This window comes from Temnothorax americanus, unplaced genomic scaffold (genome assembly GCF_048541705.1).
Source record: "Temnothorax americanus isolate GAGA-0224 unplaced genomic scaffold, ASM4854170v1 Scaffold22, whole genome shotgun sequence".
Taxonomy (NCBI): Eukaryota; Metazoa; Arthropoda; class Insecta; order Hymenoptera; family Formicidae; genus Temnothorax; species Temnothorax americanus.
The window spans coordinates 1,795,736-1,815,235 of NW_027509360.1; the positions used below are offsets into that span (position 1 = coordinate 1,795,736).

Consider the following 19,500-nt stretch of genomic DNA (forward strand, 5'->3'; position numbering starts at 1 on the left):
TTGTGCGTTTAAAGAAAATAGATATTTCTCGACTTTCAAATATCTTGCATGCATATCTTTGATAATGCGTGTAAATATATAAGTATCTCCTAAAAACTAGAAAAATTTCTTACCTTGAATCCTCGCAGTGATCATTACAGAAGCTGTTGATTGCGCCAATCCTCAAGGACTTCTAAGCCGTTGCAAATGTAGCTCGTGCAAGTTCGTAATTGAGCAACTAATTACGCCACTGTATTCCATCTCCGCGCGCGATTAAGATGGATTCGATCGATCTTGTCCCGATTATACATCACGGATCGACACACGACGATTTCACGCACTCGCACACAGCCGCACTTATTCCGTTAACTTACATGCAAACCGATCTATATTTTGTAATCCGTTTATTCTGTTTGAGAGAAATCGTGACACACCAGCGGATTTTCTGTTAGATGCAGTATAGACGCATAATATGCTCTTATATAAGAATCTCAAAGCACGAAAGTATGTTTATCAATGGCATTTACCGTTATAAAATGACAATTGCTTGATATTTTTTTCATTACCGATTCTACACGCTTATTTTAAAATAACTAGACACTACAGACGCGCGCTTCGCGCGCGCTATTTAGCTTTAACATTATGCTATTACTATTAGACTATTAACCCCATGATACACACAACTGTCAAAATATACAATGACAGCTGCAAATGAAGTAAGCGCAGCAAGAGAACCAATCAGCATCGCGGAAAAGAGGCAACAATAAACTATCCATGCCTTTTTTAGAAAAGGATACTTTTTCCAATAACATAAAAATGTACATCTCATATCTAACATTAATTCGTTATATTAAATTATTATTATAAATATTACGCAATATCATGAACTGTTAATTGTGTCTAATACTAATATGTAAAAATTAATGCAGAAAAGACTTTTCAATTAACTCATGCATGTAATTTAATAAAAGCAGTTGCGGCATTAATTATAGCGATATCTTTTAATGTACAAAAAAATTAGAAGCAGTGATCGCGGCTAGTAAGGAAATGATCGCAATCACACTACCAATTAATATCCCGTATTTTAATTAATTTATGCACACGATTCTACAAATATAACAGTTGCAATATATAACTATATATATACATCGATTTTGCGTTACTAATCTATAAACAAAAAATACGCACAATGATCGCGTCTAATCAGAAAATAATCGCTGATCGCAATTGCTGCTGATTACTGTCCCATATTTAATTTAACCGACACACGTAATTCGGTAAATATAACGATCGCGATATTAACCACACCACACATCATCGATTTCACCTTATCGATCCACAAAAAAAACCTACAAGCAGTAATCGCGGCTAATTAGAACACGTCATCGCGATTACTCCTTATTACTAATCACTATCCATTTCAATTAACTCATGCACTACTGTAATCTGTGAGAAATGCAAAGCTACAAATAATGCTACGATCGCACGGAGTTCGTTTCATGGGAATTCTCGTACGTTCACACGTCGATAAAGTCACGTCGATAAAGTAGTTCTCATTACTTACTCGCGAGTCACGACGAGGCGGTCGCGCGGAGTTCGCTTGACGGAACTGTCGCGTATTCACTCTATTCACTTGCTATCGATACGATATACCGTTTATCTGATATCAATCCTCTTTCATCTGACGGATTTTCGGTTACGCACGGTAAACGCGAGTGACACGACGGTCCGAGTCACGAATATACCACATATATAACGGAAAGACAGCCTGGCCCTCGATTCTCTCGGTAAGCCGTACGGGTCATTTTCGCGTGTCTACGGCATCGGAATTTGTACTCACCGGAGCCGGGAGCAATTTGAAGCCACGGCGCATATAGTGCCGGCAGGCGACTGTTACGAGCGGCGAAAGGCAAAACAACGTCAATCGCGAAGACACACGGCAATTGATACGCTCGCACGATCGCCCGTCACTTCCAGCGGCACTCCCGACCAAAATTCGCACCCGTTACTCACTTTCGACGGGCAAAATCCGCGATTAATCCGCGGAGCGACGTGCTCCGTGCGTTCCGAACCGGTCGCGCTACGTAGACTACGGAGAGTGTCATGGCGGCATTTTGGCGGCTGGCGGCTGGCCGCTGCGCGCGCCGCCTATACGATACTGAGACAATTTGAAAAACGAATTGTTCAAATCTGTAACAAAAGTAAAACACTTTTTGGCACTTCTCGGCGAGCCACGATGATTAGCGATATTTTATTTGACACTTTTATAAGGATTCATGAGATTTTATATGTACAAAATATGCGAAAACTGCGAATAGATTTCTAGTTCAAATTTCGAAGCGGCGCGCAACGCGATTCGTCGCGTCGTAAAATAAGAGGTGAACGCTACTGCCGTGGTCAAAAGAATAGTGCGATACTACGTACAGCATAATAACGTTTATAGATAAATTTTAAATTATTTTTGTAAAAAAAGAGTTGTACGCGTACCTCTCCGTTTTTATATCTATATTACGTTATGAATTTACGATGCACACGCAAAGTCCCGAAAAAAAGTGTCAAAATCCCAAAATTTTAAAAACGTGACAATTGCTACGTTTACGCGAGCGTTACTTCTATAGTAACTTACGATAATTCACTCGTTTACGCGGAGTGAATTATCGCGATGTAACAAAAACTGCAATTTACACAGTCGATCTCATATATACAAGCTCAGACTGTTTGGGGAATAAGGCTGCAATCTGTCTTTCCCTTTCTTAATTACAATCTAATTTTTTCGGGGCCGTTAGAAGTGTCTTAAATTTGACACCCTCATTGTACGGTCAATATTTAGCACTGAGGCCTTATTCAACATACGGTATCGTTATAAAATTATAACAGGATCTCGACGCACTTGCGTGTCTGCACTCGCATCAACCGAATTATTCACTTTTTTTAGCTCGCCCAGTCTGAATATGGCACGCGGTATACGGATCTGGTGGAAAAAATGGGCAGTTTAATTTTCTTCACAGTTTACACTTGCGACTCTCACAATTTTACAATTTTATTCTTTTGACGCACCTAACATGTAAGTTTTTACGATTTACCTCCAACATGTTTCCCGCTTTTACATTCGAGATATTCATATTGACATATTGATCGTTTCCAGCGTGGCGTTCGCACGATGTAGCTTGGACACAACGTCTGGCAACGCATGATGCATTGTTGCGTATTTAATTATAAGTATAATGGGCGCGTTCAGCAGACACAACTGTTGCACAACCGTTGAGTTCGTCTTATCATCACACTGCGTTGATTGGTTGGTTCTAAAAGTAAGAGCCACGCTCGTTCGATTGCTACTGAGTGACTTGAGCTGCGGTCCACTTGACGCTACTTACAAATGCTTCGAAGCATTCCTCTTCTCTTTTCTTTCAATGAAGGAAGAAGAAGAAGAAGAACGCTCCAAAGCATTTGTAGCGTCAAGTGGACCGCAGCCTTGGTCTGCTGAACGCGACCAATATCTCACTTGAGAAGGACCAAATTGTGGTCGAAACGTTGTAAGTCAAAATAAATTGAAAATAGTTGGAAGTTTAATGATTTCCTTGGCTCGTATTCTCAGCTCATCTTTATCATAAATGCGCGCGCTTAGCATATATAAATTTACGTTACATTTACCATAGAATCTCAAAAATAAATGCACGCATTTATTTCGATAAAAGTGAGCTGAGAATACGGGCCCCTGTCTCTATTAAATTTAAAACGCATGTATATGATGAAAAGATTGAAAATTTTATTACAAATGATAAAATATAGTACAGTTTTGTATGTGCTTCATTGATACAATTATTTTTATTCACTAAATTAAAAAGTACTTAAGATTTTAGCACCGCCAATGCCTCTGTGTATTTTAAACCTTCCAAAATATAAGCTAAATTCTCGACTGATGCATCTTCATCCTCTTCTGCCCATATCTCAAGCATAGTCTTACATTGTTCATACGGCGTTGTTTTGCTTTGGAAAAAAGCAATCTAAAAAATGCATATATCATATATTAAAATCCCATAATTATGAATAGTATTAGTGTTGTAATAAGAAAAGCTTGATAATTTATATACCTCGTCATTTGTATAACCAAATTTTGTCGCTAATTTTTTCCAATCGTTTTTCAGGCTCTCTGATAATTTCGCCACCATTTCCGGTGTGACTTTATTCAACTTTCTTGCTTTCACGTCGGCGCTTTCGGCATCGACCTGTTCGCTTTCCTGTTTTAAAACGTCTTCGTTAAATTCTTGATCGGTAGATTCCGACGGCGGTGTTTCCTCGGTTTCCAATTTCACATCGGACTGAGTCTGCTATGAAACACAGTAAACAAAAATTAAGAAATGTACAAAGATTAAACATATTCACACAGAAAGATACTGAACATTACTCATTAGATACTCACTGGACGATCCTTGGCAATTTTCTTAATCATTGTCTCGAGATACTCAGGCAATTTATTTATAGGATAATTGCCATGAACAAAGAAGTGCGGGCTTCGTCTCGCTAACAGTCTTAACGCTCTCCAACCAAAGTTACCGTCGTTCACCTTCCTGTAAGTACAAGATTATCGCATTATTATTAATAACTATAATAAGGAATAACGCGTGTCTTTTTATAAGAGAGCAGTCGATATAATCGGCGGATCCCGATCTTTATCGCATGTATTATTTCGGTTTATAAGGGGGTTGATTGGGAAATTGAAGGTTGCGAATAAAGAAGAAGGAGAAGGAGATGGTTACATAATTTATGAGATGAATTACAATCCGTTTTCCAGGAACAATAGACTAATACATTAATAATCGCAACGAAAGATTTCACAAACAATAACGCTTACTTATACTTATCATCAACCATCGCAGCAGGATCCAATTCCATTATAGCGTCTTCAAAATACGTTTCTAAGGATGGAAGAAAATCTCTATCCTTAGATTTGCATGCTTCGAGATTATTTGGACATAGATTCCATAATTTAGTGAGTTCTGGGCTATTAAAAAATAATAAAATTTAATTATTCAATCTTATACGTAAATATATATATATATTAATTTATTTTTTCATTTGTAAAAGATATTTACTTTCCCATATGATATTTTCCAACCGCTTGCGCGTCCCTAATTACATCACCGATACGTCGTCTCGATCTCCTCGGTTTTCGTGGCTCCTCGTCAGTAACATCCGATGTCGGTCGTTTAAACGGCGGGCAACCCTCATTTTTCCATGCATTCCAATGCTCCTCGCGTTTCAAGATGTTCTTCACGGTCTCCGCAAACGTGGGGCCATCGGGCGGTGTTTCGGTCAGTAGAGTATAAACTTGATCGGTAGTGGTCTTCACCCATTCCACTTGATCCGGCTTGAGTTCGTGTGTCTCACTTAAAAGTAACAAACATCATAGTGATTCGATAACGTACACATCGCGAGACATTTAATTTAAGGAAAGCAGACCTTGTCTCATAGCCACTGGCAAGGAAGCTTTGAAAAACAAACATTTTTATAACTATTCAGAGGCGTTTCACTAATTGCCGAATAATTTATTAATTCAAAGGTACGAGGCTTGTGAATTCACTGTAAAATATTCATCGTATTGCATTAATATGGAGAATACTTACGCCTTGAATTTTACAGTGCTATTCAGATACTGGAAAAGAATGAGAAATTGCAGCAATACATATCGTCTGAAATTGGAATCTGACAGCTGCAACTCCAATAATTTTTGATTGGTCAAATATTTTGCAAAATAGTGCGTTTCTTTGTAAGGACCTTCCATAGAAGTATCCATCTTGATGCATGTTGTAGGGTAACTACGTTGCTCCTCCAATTTAAAGGAAGCAAATGCTGACAGCACATTAGATGCGTGCTACAAAAAGATTTTCTTTAGTAAATCTGTAAAATAAATTAATATTATATTAGGTCTGTTTGTTTTTGCTGCACTTCTGAACTGCAACATAGTACAAGTTAGAATGAAACATATATATTTTCTTTCATTCTAACTTATTGCACTAGTAGAAGTACAGCGAAAACAAACAGGCCTATGATTTAAAGAAAATTAAAACTCACAGCTGAAAACACCTTCCAGTGTATTTTATTATAACACTGATTCGGATTTCTGAAGAAATCTTGAAGAGCCCAAAACTTTCTGTACAAATTATAATCAATTGGTATCTTGTTTTCTGACTTGTCGTCGTCCTTCGTTATCTGATCCAAGTTGTCTCCTTCTGCTTTTTCCAAGCCAAATTCCGTGTGATTTTCCAGGTTGAATTCGCTAACGATATTCAAGCCGGATCTCTCGGAGAAAGGAAAGAACTTTGCGAGAAACAGTAGAATTCTGCCACAAAATACCGTTTGTTGCGAACGCGACAATCTCCTCAGTAAGTCATTGCACATTCTCAATAAGTTATTCTTGCAGGCAGTAAAAAACAGATCTTCCTTCCACACGGTGACGTTGTTCTCCACGAAGGTAAACAACTGTTCGCATCTGTCCAGCGTCATCGAGTCAAAGATATCGCCCAGTAGCATCACCGGCATACTCGCCGTCGCGAGATCCTTCCTGCATAGCTCTATACAGAACGTGATGTACAATTCGAGGGAGCGCACGTTACCCGAAGCGTTTTCCGTCAGTACGGCCAGCAACGAGTCACGCAGCGCCTGATCGATCGCCACTTTTCTGTCGCTGTCATTCGCACAACGTTCGACGCACTTCTTTTGAAACAACGAGACGTCCGACAGCTTGAAATGCTGCTGCAGATAATCCTAAAGGAGAAATAAGATCCCTTGTAAATGCAATTCTAAGCAAGAATTTATGAATAAAGTTAATCAAGTTAATGCTTATTTACTCCAAACGTTATACTTACGCTATAGTCCTTCCTCAACACTTCGAACATCGCCATGATTTTCTATAGCCGTGTTATCACAGGTTCTATTATTTTTATTGAAAATTATTTTCGGCTATCCGGTTTAGGCATTTTCGTCTTTCTTTTAAGGATCTGTGACAGCAGGGAGGTTAAGTTGCGAATCCCAGGCAAGATTCTTGTGCCACAGTTGGTACTACTGGCCGTGACGCTCCGTCGCGAGAAGTTGTCCGCTCGGCCGCTCGGGAGACGAAGCGCCTCTGCCCTCCGCCATATTGATGACGTATTCCTGCGTTCATTTTTCCAGAACACGGTGCGCTCGTCCGGGACGACTGGGACGAGTCGACAAGTGGCGTCGCAACTTATTTAAATTGGTAAGAGATAACCTTTATTATAATCTTGCATGCATTATTACTGCGGTATATATCGCGTAGTATCGATTCAGCGCTCGGGTGTAGATATTTCTCGAAAATACATATTCCGTGGTACTTGTACGACCGAAGAAGGTCGCGCGACCAATCGCGAAAGTGACGTTCGTATTTCTCAATATCGCGAATATCGCGGATAGCTGTTAAAAACATCAATACGGCTATTCGCTAGAATACAAAATAACGATCATAATAATAGACGGTCTTATAGTATTTGATTCTGGAAGTTTGGAAAATTCATGATCGCGAAGTTGAGAGCGGGACCGCGTAGCGACGCCGCGCGCCGCGCCGCGGCGCCGTGGCGCTTTCGGCGCACAAAGTTGCCCGCGCAGGAACGAAGCCTCCGCCATATTGATGACGTATGACCTTCTCCTTCCATGGCATTTTCAGAAGGCGGCTGACACGGAACGGTTTGACTCCGGAACGAGTAGCGTCGATTGGTACGTATGTACAACAGATTAACTTGCGTATATTACATTAACTACAGCATCTATCGCATAGTATAGATTTAGAGCTCGGGTATTGATATTTCTTGAAAATACGTATTCCGCGGTACTTGTACGACCGAAGAAGGTCGCGCGACCAATCGCGAAAGTGCCGTTCGTATTTTTCAATATCGCGAATATCGCGGATAGCTGTTAAAAACATTAATACGGCTATTCGCTAGAATACAAAATAACGATCATAATAATAGACGGTCTTATAGTATTTGATTCTGGAAGTTCGGAAAATTTATGATCGCGAAGTTGAGAGCGGGACCGCGTAGCGACGCCGCGCGCCGCGCCGTGGCGCTTTCGGCGCACAAAGTTGCCCGCGCAGCAGGAACGAAGCCTCCGCCATATTGATGACGTATGACCTTCTCCTTCCATGGCATTTTCAGAAGGCGGCTGACACGGAACGGTTCGACTCCGGAACGAGTGGCGTCGCGGCTCACTTAATTGGTACGTACAACAGATATTAACTTGCGTACATTACATTAACTACAGCATCTATCGCGTAGTATAGATTTAGAGCTCGGGTATTGATATTTCTTGAAAATACGTATTCCGCGATACTTGTACGACCGAAGGCGCGTCGCGCGAGCAATCGCGAAAGTGACGGTCGCATTTTCGAGTGTCGCGAATATCGCGGATAAAATATTAATACGCTAGATTCGTTAGAAAACATGCAAAATAACAATCGTAATAATAGGCGAGTTTATAATATATGATTTTCGAAGTTCGGAAAGTTCGGATCGTGAGCGCGAAGTTGAGAGTGGGACGCGTATAACGACGCCGCGCGCCGCGGCGCTTTCGGCGCGAGTTGACCGCGCGCGAGAGACGGAACGCTTCCGCCATATTAATTACGTTCTCCTTTTCCAGAACGCGCCGAATACGACACGGAGACGGATCGGTTCCGGAACGAGTGGCACGACTTATTTAATCAGTAAGTATGTAACATGCATTAACTTTGCATTTCAGATTCATTGCAATAGCTATCGCGAAGTAGATTCGGCGCCCGGAAATTAGTATGATAATCCGTTCGAACGCGTATTTCGCGAAAGCCTTGTTCGGCTTATTGTAAGATCTATCGCGCGAATCAATCTAGTAACGCGTCGCTCTTAGCATCCAAAAAACTTTCTATGCCATCTTACACAGATATACATTTCATTGCATTTTTATTTGAAATTTCGGACGAATATATCGGGAAGAAATTGAGAGACACATGCGTAAAATAAAAAATAAAAAAATAACTTTTGCACGAAAGTATTATTTTATTCGTAATTTTAATAAATTTTTAATAAAAGAATAACATCTTAATAAAAATGCTTTTTTTAGATAACTTGTATAAAATTTAATAAGAAAAATATCTAATTCTGATATAATCTAAACTATTATAAATTTTAATTATTTAGAAATTATTTAGAAATAGAAATATATATTAACAAGTAATATTTTATATAAATTTGTTGATATTACTCATTTCACGAATAATTTATTAAATATTTAAAAAATTTTAAAATATAAAATGAAATCAAAAATATTTTATTTTTATTAGACAATGTATTAAACATGCAATATACTGTATATAGTGTATTGCATGTTTAATACATTGTCTAATAAAAATAAAATATTTTAAATTTTATTTTATATTTTAAGATTTTTTAAATACGTAATAAATTATTTATGACATGATTAATATCAACAAATATATATAAAATATTACTTGTTAATATATATTTCTATTTCTAAATAATTTTTAAATAATTAAAATTTAAAATAGTTTAGATTATATCAGAATTAGATTTTTTTCTTATCAAATTTTATACAAGTTAATATTAAAAAAAAACATTGTTATTAAGATGTTATTCTTTTATTAAAAATTTATTAAAATTACAAATAAAACTTGCGTGCAAAAGTTATTTCTTTATTTTTATTTTAAGCATGTTTCTTTTAATCTCTCTCCTCTATTCGTCCGAAATCAAATATTTCATAAATTGGTGCGAGCAAGCAATATACTATATAGGTATCTATAAATATTTTTTTATATGTGTATATAAAATATAAGTATTATCTTTTTTTTATAACAAGAAATCCATATTTATTTTAGACATTATTTTTATTTAAATATTTCCGTATGTTACAGATCAATTTTGTGTATAACTCCTCTGCTGTGTGAGTAAAGAAAAGGGTTCAGATAAAAAAACCCGGGAGGAGACTGAGGAGGCCTAGGAAAGGTATCGGGCACCGTTGGAGTTACATTGCGGTAAGCATTATTGCTTATTTGTACTAAAATTAGTTGTTTTGTTTTGATGATTTAAAAATAATAATTAGAGAAAAAAATTAATCTAAAATTTTATAAAAATTTATTCTTGTCGAGAATTCTTTTCGAAAAATGTATAATTCTTTTAATAGATATTTAATGTGTAAAAAGCCATTAAGAAATTTTATGTACGTAAGAATTATCTTTTAAATTATTAATTATATTTTGAGCATTTTAATTTGAATTTTATGTTTGTATATTACAGAATCATCGTGGCGCTGATTATACGTGGCTGACAACTCCACTGTCGATTGGTGAGTGACAAAAAGGATTATTAGTGAGATAACGGATCTATGAAAATTGTATGAGATATACATTATTTCCGCATCATTATAATTGTATTAAAAATAAATATAGAATCTCATAGATCCGTTATCTTAAAATGGATGAGCTATAAAGAATTATGACAAATATTTCATCTCGGACTCGTTTTGCGTTATTTAATTTGGTGTGCTAATGTGCTTGAGGCTACACTCGCACAGGTACACAGAGAAAGGATACAATAAATAGAAATTAACGATCCTTATTCTATTTGTCTAAATTCTATTATTTAGGAAAAAAAACTTTATATTCTTTTAAGTTAAAAAACATTCAATATACATATTATTTTTAATATATTTAAAATAAGTACAGTTCACAATATATATATATATATATATATATATATAAACTTTATAACGTTAAAACTTTAAAATGGGTCTTTATTTTAATTCTATTAATAATAATATTAATAGAATTAAAATATAAGGACCCGTTTTAAAGTGTAAAAGTTTTAACGTTTTAAAGTTATTGTAAAGCTATACTTATTTTAATATATTAAAAATAATATATATATATATATATATATATATATATTGAATGTTTTAACTTAAAAGAACGCAAAGTTTTTTTTTCCTAGACAATAGAATTCAGACAACAAAAATAAAATATTTATATCTATATCTAGAGTTGTATCTTAATAAAGATAAATAGTTCCACAGATATTAGAAAAAATTATGGAAACATTTTTTTGTAAATGCACATATATATGCACATATATAATATATATATATGTGTGTGTGTGTGTGTGTGTGTGTGTGTGTGTTTCACTCCGTTCTGTCTGCTTTCAATTTTGTTCTATCTTTATGTTTATTCTTTTTTCGCAGTCTCTGAATATGCTTCTTCAGTTTACCTGTATTTTTCAATTCTTCATACTGTGAGACCAAATCCAAGACTTTCTTCTCAGCTGCAAAAGACAAATAAGATAAAATAAAACAATATAATATCAATCAGTATTATGTTAACGATAAGCTAAACTTACATTTTTTCTTGAAGATAGGCTTCTCTCCTCGTTTAACAGATTCTAGTAGCTCTTCATTTTCTTGCCGCTTCTTTTCTGCTTTCTCTTTCCTTTTCTTTTCCTCCCTTAACTGATTTTCAAGCCTCTGAATGAGATATTTTATTTTCTTTATAGCTTTTAGATCTGTCGTTTCTTTCAATTCTTTTTGTAAAGTTTTGAGGTCGTTTTCCCGTAATTTGTTAATAAATGCATAAGAATGTCTGAAGGCCTTCTCATCAAACGTACCACATAAACTATCAAATCTAGGATCCCGAGATACAACTTTTTTGACTCGAGTTAACTCTTGATATCTGGGAACTGGCTTTTTAGCAGAAATCTCTCGAGGCCTATTCTTATTTTCCCGTTTAAACTCTATTTTTTCAGTTTTTTTCTTATTTTTCTTTCCAAATATCGTCTCATTGTATACCTTGGTACCTAATTTCTCTTTTAACTTCTGTAAATCCTCAAAACTCATATGTTTTAATTCCTCTCGTACTTGTTCCTAAAACACAAACAATTCGAAACATGTTACCACCCACGAATATATAAACTTTTCTTGTAACAATGGTGCTGTGTTAATTAAAATTAACTTAAATAAAAGCATTTAATAATACGTAGTAAAAATAAATAGTAAAAATGAAGAAAAACTTACACGATCTTTATCTTCTGTAAGTAGGGACTCTTCCTCATCATTCATGTTGAGTCCTAAGATGTAATAATGGAATACAAGTTTATCAATCTCTGTAACAAAATACAATTTTTTTTTATTTAGTGTTTAACGTGACGTTAACTCTGTGTTTAGGTTTCTTGACACTTAACAAAATGCAATACCACATTTTTAGGTTAGGATTTACAGTTGGTTTATGTACTCAAGAAAACAACAAGAAAATTAGGAAAAATATATTTATAATAAATACCATAAATTATATATTTACATCTCCACTAGTACTCTATTGATCATATGAGTGCCTAAAAAGTTAAATCACACATTATAAATCACAGAACAGAGCAGTGTAAGAATGGGCGATGTTTCTCGATCTCGATTAATCGGAATAACGATAATCGATTATTTGCCTTATGATTAATCAATATTTGATTTTTCTCTCAACATCGACACACTCTGACTTCTTTCCTTTTAATTAACTATAATTTAATTAATATCATATATTTATTAATGTGACTTATAGCTGCAGATTATACATATATCAGTTGAATTAATTTTTTTTTTAAATAAATAAGTGTTAAAGAAAATGACAGAACAAAAATAATTAAGGAACATATGTGGTTACCTATCGGGGATACATTATACATATCGCTTTATGCGTTATATATCACTTTATCACATTGCACATTTTATGCATATCACTGCACTGATGGCGTAAATGTACATAGCCCGGGAGGTAACGACAAAAAAGAGTCAGCGATTTGATTAGTCTTGGAACAAAGTAATTCCTCTTGTTTTAATAGTGTTGTTGATGAAATGCAGAGTCTGGCTTCGCTGTCTTGCTGGAATGGGCGTTGCGGCGCCTTTGATCTTGTCGTAAAAACACTTATGTTGGAAGAATTTGATTAGTGAGCTTTTTTATATATTTATTGTTTTTTGTATAAAGAAATGTTTTAGAAGAGTCTGGCATGCAACAGACTCTGCATTTCATCAACAACACTATTAAGAAACAAGTGGAATTACTTTGTTCCAAGATTAATCAAATCGCTGACACTTTTGTGTCGTTACCTTCCGGGCTAACACATGAATCCATTGCGACCGGAGTAAAGTATCCCTCACCGAATCCGGAGGGAGGGATATGACAGTGGGAAAGATATTAATATTATTGTTTAATATCGGTAATATTATTGAAATTAGTATGTTGTATTAGGGGAGATCTCTCAGTTAAAAGTTTCTGATTTTTAATAAAAGAAATTTTTCAGAATAGCCAATAGAAGTTGGCTATTTCGATAGTTAATGGTCGGTTAGAAGTTAACAAACGTTGGAAAAATATATATAGTGACTCGAAGTCATTCGACCCTTATATTTTAATGATTAATGTTATAATTAATGATGTTAAACGTTGCAAGAGTGTTATGAAAAATTAGAACTGCGTATTAATAGTTACAGAAGTAACGAATTACAATGTATAATATATAATACATATATATTCCAACTTAATAAACTTTGCGATTTATCTAACAGTAGCCTAATGTTACAATAATAGCTGTGTTTCAAGTCCGACAAATAATCGGCGCGCAGTTTATTAAGTTAGAATATATATATATATATATATATATATATATATATATGTATTATATTATATACATTTGTAATATTCGTTACTTCATCATTTCAGCAATGTAATAAAAAATTAACTGTTTCCATAATATTTTTTCTGATAATCTAATTATATTAATATTTTTATTAATAGAATTAAAATAAAGACCCGTTTTACAGTTATTAAACTATACTTATTTTAAATATTATTAAAAATAATATATTAAATGTTTTTTAACTTAAAAGAATGTAAAGTTTTTTTTCCTGGACAATAGAATTCAGACAACAAAAATGAAATATATATATCTATATGTAGAGTTGTATCTTACTAAAGATAAATAGTTCCATAGACATCAGAAAAAATTATAGAAACGGTTAATTCTTGGTTATACTGCTAAAATGGTAAAGAAGATATAAGAAAAATTAAAATCGTATTCAGAACGAAATAATGGCATTTTAAAAATATAAAGCTTTTTTACAGATTTCTTATAAAAAAAACCTAATACAGGATATTTATATATGCAAAATAGAAATAAAGAATCGTCTTTATTATAGATAAGAAATGAGTTATTAAATAAGTTTGGCATGTGTTTCCTTTAATCCCTTCCCCAAAAATATTTGTCCGAGATTAAATATTTTGTAAATTAGTTCAATCAAGCTACACGTATATATATAAATATATTTTTAAATATGTGTATATAAAATAGAAGTATTATAATACTTTCTTAAGAATAGTTTTGAACAAATTTTAAAATTTGTTAATAATCACATGAAATTATGTAAACAAAACATGTATTTTACTCTGATTCGTTTTTTCAATTTGTTTTAAAAAAATAATTTTACGGCACAAATTATTCTCATATATACATATATATATATATATATATATATATATATATATATATTTCTATATATATATATTTCTCTCTCTCTCTATATATATAAATATATATGTAGGTCCAGAGGTATGTTCCGGGACTGTTTACGTATATATATATACTGTGTATATATATATATATATATATATATATACATACATTTCTTTTAATTATAATATATATTATTCTTGTATATTTTTCTATTCTCGCGTATACTTGTATTCCTATATATGTATATCTCAACCAAGTGTATACCGACCTAAACGTACGCGTAATCTTATCTTTTATAGGCTTTTACCGAACAACGGGGAAACTACATTCAATCGTCGCCGATTGTATAAACGGTTCGTTGCGTTTCATTTTCGCGAGTGACGTTCGAAGTCGTCGGATTATTCGGAATTCCGTCGTTTCTCTGCCGTCCGAGTTCACCGGAAATAATCGAACGTTAATTCGCGACATTCGCGTTTCGGGATCGTCGCGTAAAATATCGTTCTTTTTTAATAATTAGCATATAACTGCGTTAATTTCCACGTTCTCAGACGTGACGGTTGACTCGTGCGTGGTCCTTGGCGGAAAGGTGTCGGGATCGCATAACAAGAACTGCCCAGATAATTTGACTTAACTGTGCGTGGAAGGGTGCTACCATGACGTGTCGGTGGCGAGGGGAGATGATCCTCATTGTAGAGAGCTCGCTTTCTACTTTTCGAGGATTTCTCTTCTCTCTGTCGAACACTATTCAACTGGCCACGCGGGGCTAAGTCCTTAATCGGGCAAATCGAGTCAGTTGTCCGGCTCTGAACGCGTCGAGATAACGCGGTTATCGCGGAAATAATCGGGTGTTAATTCGCGTTTCGGGATCGTCGCGTAAAATATCGTTCTTTTTTAATAATTAGCATATAACTGCGTTAATTTCCACGTTCTTAGACGTGACGGTTGACTCGTGCGTGGTCCTTGGCGGAAAGGTGTCGGGATCGCATAACAAGAACTGCCCAGATAATTTGACTTAACTGTGCGTGGAAGGGTGCTACCATGACGTGTCGGTGGCGAGGGGAGATGATCCTCATTGTAGAGAGCTCGCTTTCTACTTTTCGAGGATTTCTCTTCTCTCTGTCGAACACTATTCAACTGGCCACGCGGGGCTAAGTCCTTAATCGGGCAAATCGAGTCAGTTGTCCGGCTCTGAACGCGTCGAGATAACGCGGTTATCGCGGAAATAATCGGGTGTTAATTCGCGTTTCGGGATCGTCGCGTAAAATATCGTTCTTTTTTAATAATTAGCATATAACTGCGTTAATTTCCACGTTCTCAGACGTGACGGTTGACTCGTGCGTGGTCCTTGGCGGAAAGGTGTCGGGATCGCATAACAAGAACTGCCCAGATAATTTGACTTAACTGTGCGTGGAAGGGTGCTACCATGACGTGTCGGTGGCGAGGGGAGATGATCCTCATTGTAGAGAGCTCGCTTTCTACTTTTCGAGGATTTCTCTTCTCTCTGTCGAACACTATTCAACTGGCCACGCGGGGCTAAGTCCTTAATCGGGCAAATCGAGTCAGTTGTCCGGCTCTGAACGCGTCGAGATAACGCGGTTATCGCGGAAATAATCGGGTGTTAATTCGCGTTTCGGGATCGTCGCGTAAAATATCGTTCTTTTTTAATAATTAGCATATAACTGCGTTAATTTCCACGTTCTCAGACGTGACGGTTGACTCGTGCGTGGTCCTTGGCGGAAAGGTGTCGGGATCGCATAACAAGAACTGCCCAGATAATTTGACTTAACTGTGCGTGGAAGGGTGCTACCATGACGTGTCGGTGGCGAGGGGAGATGATCCTCATTGTAGAGAGCTCGCTTTCTACTTTTCGAGGATTTCTCTTCTCTCTGTCGAACACTATTCAACTGGCCACGCGGGGCTAAGTCCTTAATCGGGCAAATCGAGTCAGTTGTCCGGCTCTGAACGCGTCGAGATAACGCGGTTATCGCGGAAATAATCGGGTGTTAATTCGCGTTTCGGGATCGTCGCGTAAAATATCGTTCTTTTTTAATAATTAGCATATAACTGCGTTAATTTCCACGTTCTCAGACGTGACGGTTGACTCGTGCGTGGTCCTTGGCGGAAAGGTGTCGGGATCGCATAACAAGAACTGCCCAGATAATTTGACTTAACTGTGCGTGGAAGGGTGCTACCATGACGTGTCGGTGGCGAGGGGAGATGATCCTCATTGTAGAGAGCTCGCTTTCTACTTTTCGAGGATTTCTCTTCTCTCTGTCGAACACTATTCAACTGGCCACGCGGGGCTAAGTCCTTAATCGGGCAAATCGAGTCAGTTGTCCGGCTCTGAACGCGTCGAGATAACGCGGTTATCGCGGAAATAATCGGGTGTTAATTCGCGTTTCGGGATCGTCGCGTAAAATATCGTTCTTTTTTAATAATTAGCATATAACTGCGTTAATTTCCACGTTCTCAGACGTGACGGTTGACTCGTGCGTGGTCCTTGGCGGAAAGGTGTCGGGATCGCATAACAAGAACTGCCCAGATAATTTGACTTAACTGTGCGTGGAAGGGTGCTACCATGACGTGTCGGTGGCGAGGGGAGATGATCCTCATTGTAGAGAGCTCGCTTTCTACTTTTCGAGGATTTCTCTTCTCTCTGTCGAACACTATTCAACTGGCCACGCGGGGCTAAGTCCTTAATCGGGCAAATCGAGTCAGTTGTCCGGCTCTGAACGCGTCGAGATAACGCGGTTATCGCGGAAATAATCGGGTGTTAATTCGCGTTTCGGGATCGTCGCGTAAAATATCGTTCTTTTTTAATAATTAGCATATAACTGCGTTAATTTCCACGTTCTTAGACGTGACGGTTGACTCGTGCGTGGTCCTTGGCGGAAAGGTGTCGGGATCGCATAACAAGAACTGCCCAGATAATTTGACTTAACTGTGCGTGGAAGGGTGCTACCATGACGTGTCGGTGGCGAGGGGAGATGATCCTCATTGTAGAGAGCTCGCTTTCTACTTTTCGAGGATTTCTCTTCTCTCTGTCGAACACTATTCAACTGGCCACGCGGGGCTAAGTCCTTAATCGGGCAAATCGAGTCAGTTGTCCGGCTCTGAACGCGTCGAGATAACGCGGTTATCGCGGAAATAATCGGGTGTTAATTCGCGTTTCGGGATCGTCGCGTAAAATATCGTTCTTTTTTAATAATTAGCATATAACTGCGTTAATTTCCACGTTCTCAGACGTGACGGTTGACTCGTGCGTGGTCCTTGGCGGAAAGGTGTCGGGATCGCATAACAAGAACTGCCCAGATAATTTGACTTAACTGTGCGTGGAAGGGTGCTACCATGACGTGTCGGTGGCGAGGGGAGATGATCCTCATTGTAGAGAGCTCGCTTTCTACTTTTCGAGGATTTCTCTTCTCTCTGTCGAACACTATTCAACTGGCCACGCGGGGCTAAGTCCTTAATCGGGCAAATCGAGTCAGTTGTCCGGCTCTGAACGCGTCGAGATAACGCGGTTATCGCGGAAATAATCGGGTGTTAATTCGCGTTTCGGGATCGTCGCGTAAAATATCGTTCTTTTTTAATAATTAGCATATAACTGCGTTAATTTCCACGTTCTAACGGGTGACCGTCGTGTCGTGCGTGGTCCTTGGCGGAAAGGTGTCGGGATCGCATAACAAGAACTGCCCAGATAATTTGACTTAACTGTGCGTGGAAGGGTGCTACCATGACGTGTCGGTGGCGAGGGGAGATGATCCTCATTGTAGAGAGCTCGCTTTCTACTTTTCGAGGATTTCTCTTCTCTCTGTCGAACACTATTCAACTGGCCACGCGGGGCTAAGTCCTTAATCGGGCAAATCGAGTCAGTTGTCCGGCTCTGAACGCGTCGAGATAACGCGGTTATCGCGGAAATAATCGGGTGTTAATTCGCGTTTCGGGATCGTCGCGTAAAATATCGTTCTTTTTTAATAATTAGCATATAACTGCGTTAATTTCCACGTTCTTAGACGTGACGGTTGACTCGTGCGTGGTCCTTGGCGGAAAGGTGTCGGGATCGCATAACAAGAACTGCCCAGATAATTTGACTTAACTGTGCGTGGAAGGGTGCTACCATGACGTGTCGGTGGCGAGGGGAGATGATCCTCATTGTAGAGAGCTCGCTTTCTACTTTTCGAGGATTTCTCTTCTCTCTGTCGAACACTATTCAACTGGCCACGCGGGGCTAAGTCCTTAATCGGGCAAATCGAGTCAGTTGTCCGGCTCTGAACGCGTCGAGATAACGCGGTTATCGCGGAAATAATCGGGTGTTAATTCGCGTTTCGGGATCGTCGCGTAAAATATCGTTCTTTTTTAATAATTAGCATATAACTGCGTCAATTTCCACGTTCTCAGACGTGACGGCTGTCTCGTGCGTGGTCCTTGGCGGAAAGGTGCCAGGATCGCATAACAAGAACTGCCCAGATCATTTGACTTCACTGTGCGTGGAAGGGTGCTACCATGACGTGTCGGTGGCGAGGGGAGATGATCCTCATTGTAGAAAGCTCGCTTTCTACTTTTCGAGGATTTCTCTTCTCTCTGTCGAACACTATTCAACTGGCCACGCGGGGAAAAGTCCTTAATCGGGCAAATCGAGTCAGTGTCCGGCTCTGAACGCGTTGAGATAACGCGGTTATCGCGGGAGATTTTTCCACGAACAAACTCGGTCGTTACGTAACTTTTTCGGGAGTGACGTATTAAATATTACGCGATTATAATTATCCGCGTATACGTGTGATGTCGGTGGAGTTGTGTCAAGCATCGAGGGAGCTAACAACCCGAGAGGACAACCTGAGAGGAGGAGGAGGCCTGAGAGAGGCATCGGGCATCGACGTACCAACATTTCTGGTAAGTGTTACTTTTTATCTTTTCTACAGATGTTATAGAATTCCTTTTTTCGTTTATTCTTATTCAATTGACTTGTTAAACCGTAATT

At 37.6% G+C, this 19,500-nt stretch overlaps 3 protein-coding genes and 2 long non-coding RNA genes across 13 annotated transcripts in view; 2 read left to right on the plus strand and 3 right to left on the minus strand.

Annotated features, from left to right (window-relative positions):
• Positions 1-2,350, minus strand: part of LOC143898161 (uncharacterized) — a 277,565-nt gene extending 275,215 nt beyond the window's left edge. The window contains exons 1-2 of one of the 5 annotated variants that reach the window (XR_013257125.1): positions 1,820-2,350; positions 114-1,660 (exon numbers count right to left, since the gene is read on the minus strand). This is a non-coding gene — a long non-coding RNA (uncharacterized LOC143898161). Of the gene's footprint in view, positions 1-113 lie in introns of all 5 variants that reach the window. The other 4 variants (XR_013257128.1, XR_013257126.1, XR_013257127.1 and 1 more) reach the window with 4 other exon arrangements.
• Positions 2,351-3,723: 1,373 nt separating this feature from the next.
• Hpr1 (THO complex 1-like protein Hpr1) lies at positions 3,724-7,048 on the minus strand. Of its 3 annotated transcripts, none has more exons than XM_077407140.1 (9): positions 6,846-7,048; positions 6,052-6,744; positions 5,604-5,851; positions 5,440-5,466; positions 5,073-5,366; positions 4,832-4,981; positions 4,400-4,547; positions 4,071-4,304; positions 3,724-3,983 (listed from the first exon to the last, which is right to left on the minus strand). In XM_077407140.1, exons 1-9 carry the CDS (start codon positions 6,879-6,881, stop codon positions 3,828-3,830), a joined length of 1,986 nt encoding a protein of 661 aa, XP_077263266.1. In that variant the 5' UTR covers positions 6,882-7,048; the 3' UTR covers positions 3,724-3,827. The 3 variants fall into 3 exon arrangements, with proteins under 3 accessions (XP_077263266.1, XP_077263265.1, XP_077263267.1); XM_077407139.1 differs by having other exon boundaries at positions 4,071-4,307; positions 6,846-7,047; XM_077407141.1 differs by lacking the exon at positions 5,440-5,466 and having other exon boundaries at positions 4,071-4,307; positions 6,846-7,046.
• Positions 7,049-7,667: 619 nt separating this feature from the next.
• On the plus strand, positions 7,668-18,134 carry LOC143898068 (uncharacterized). The gene is made up of 6 exons (XR_013257089.1): positions 7,668-7,710; positions 8,151-8,211; positions 8,632-8,695; positions 9,896-10,015; positions 10,278-10,326; positions 14,822-18,134. It is a non-coding gene; the product is annotated as an uncharacterized LOC143898068 (long non-coding RNA).
• On the minus strand, positions 10,486-12,464 carry LOC143898066 (ribosomal RNA processing protein 36 homolog). 3 transcript variants are annotated; one of them, XM_077407150.1, is made up of 4 exons: positions 12,308-12,464; positions 12,043-12,131; positions 11,373-11,892; positions 10,486-11,297 (listed from the first exon to the last, which is right to left on the minus strand). In XM_077407150.1, the coding sequence occupies exons 2-4, from the start codon at positions 12,085-12,087 to the stop codon at positions 11,158-11,160; spliced, it is 705 nt and encodes a 234-aa protein (XP_077263276.1). In that variant the 5' UTR covers positions 12,088-12,131; positions 12,308-12,464; the 3' UTR covers positions 10,486-11,157. The 3 variants fall into 3 exon arrangements, with proteins under 3 accessions (XP_077263276.1, XP_077263275.1, XP_077263277.1); XM_077407149.1 differs by having other exon boundaries at positions 12,326-12,457; XM_077407151.1 differs by having other exon boundaries at positions 12,043-12,095; positions 12,326-12,436.
• A 50-nt stretch (positions 18,135-18,184) lies between the features above and the next one.
• The window catches only part of LOC143898127 (uncharacterized), an 85,961-nt gene continuing 84,645 nt past the window's right edge, over positions 18,185-19,500 (plus strand). The window contains exon 1 of the mRNA XM_077407351.1: positions 18,185-19,412. The gene's annotated coding sequence lies outside the window, so the exon portion shown is untranslated. The remainder of the gene's footprint in view (positions 19,413-19,500) is intronic.

Bases quoted from the DNA above. Each gene is read 5' to 3' on its own strand.
- Hpr1 (XM_077407139.1), bottom strand. From the start codon at position 6,881: ATGGCGATGTTCGAAGTGTTGAGGAAGGACTATAGC. The intron at 6,745-6,845 runs GTAAGTATAACG...TTTCTCCTTTAG, and splicing joins TGTTGAGGAAGGACTATAGC to GATTATCTGCAGCAGCATTT. The intron at 5,467-5,603 runs GTAAGTATTCTC...TGTTTTTCAAAG, and splicing joins AGCACTGTAAAATTCAAGGC to CTTCCTTGCCAGTGGCTATG.
- LOC143898066 (XM_077407150.1), bottom strand. From the start codon at position 12,087: ATGAATGATGAGGAAGAGTCCCTACTTACAGAAGATAAAGATCGT. The intron at 11,893-12,042 runs GTAAGTTTTTCT...TTTGTGTTTTAG, and splicing joins TTACAGAAGATAAAGATCGT to GAACAAGTACGAGAGGAATT. The intron at 11,298-11,372 runs GTAAGTTTAGCT...TGTCTTTTGCAG, and splicing joins GCCTATCTTCAAGAAAAAAT to CTGAGAAGAAAGTCTTGGAT.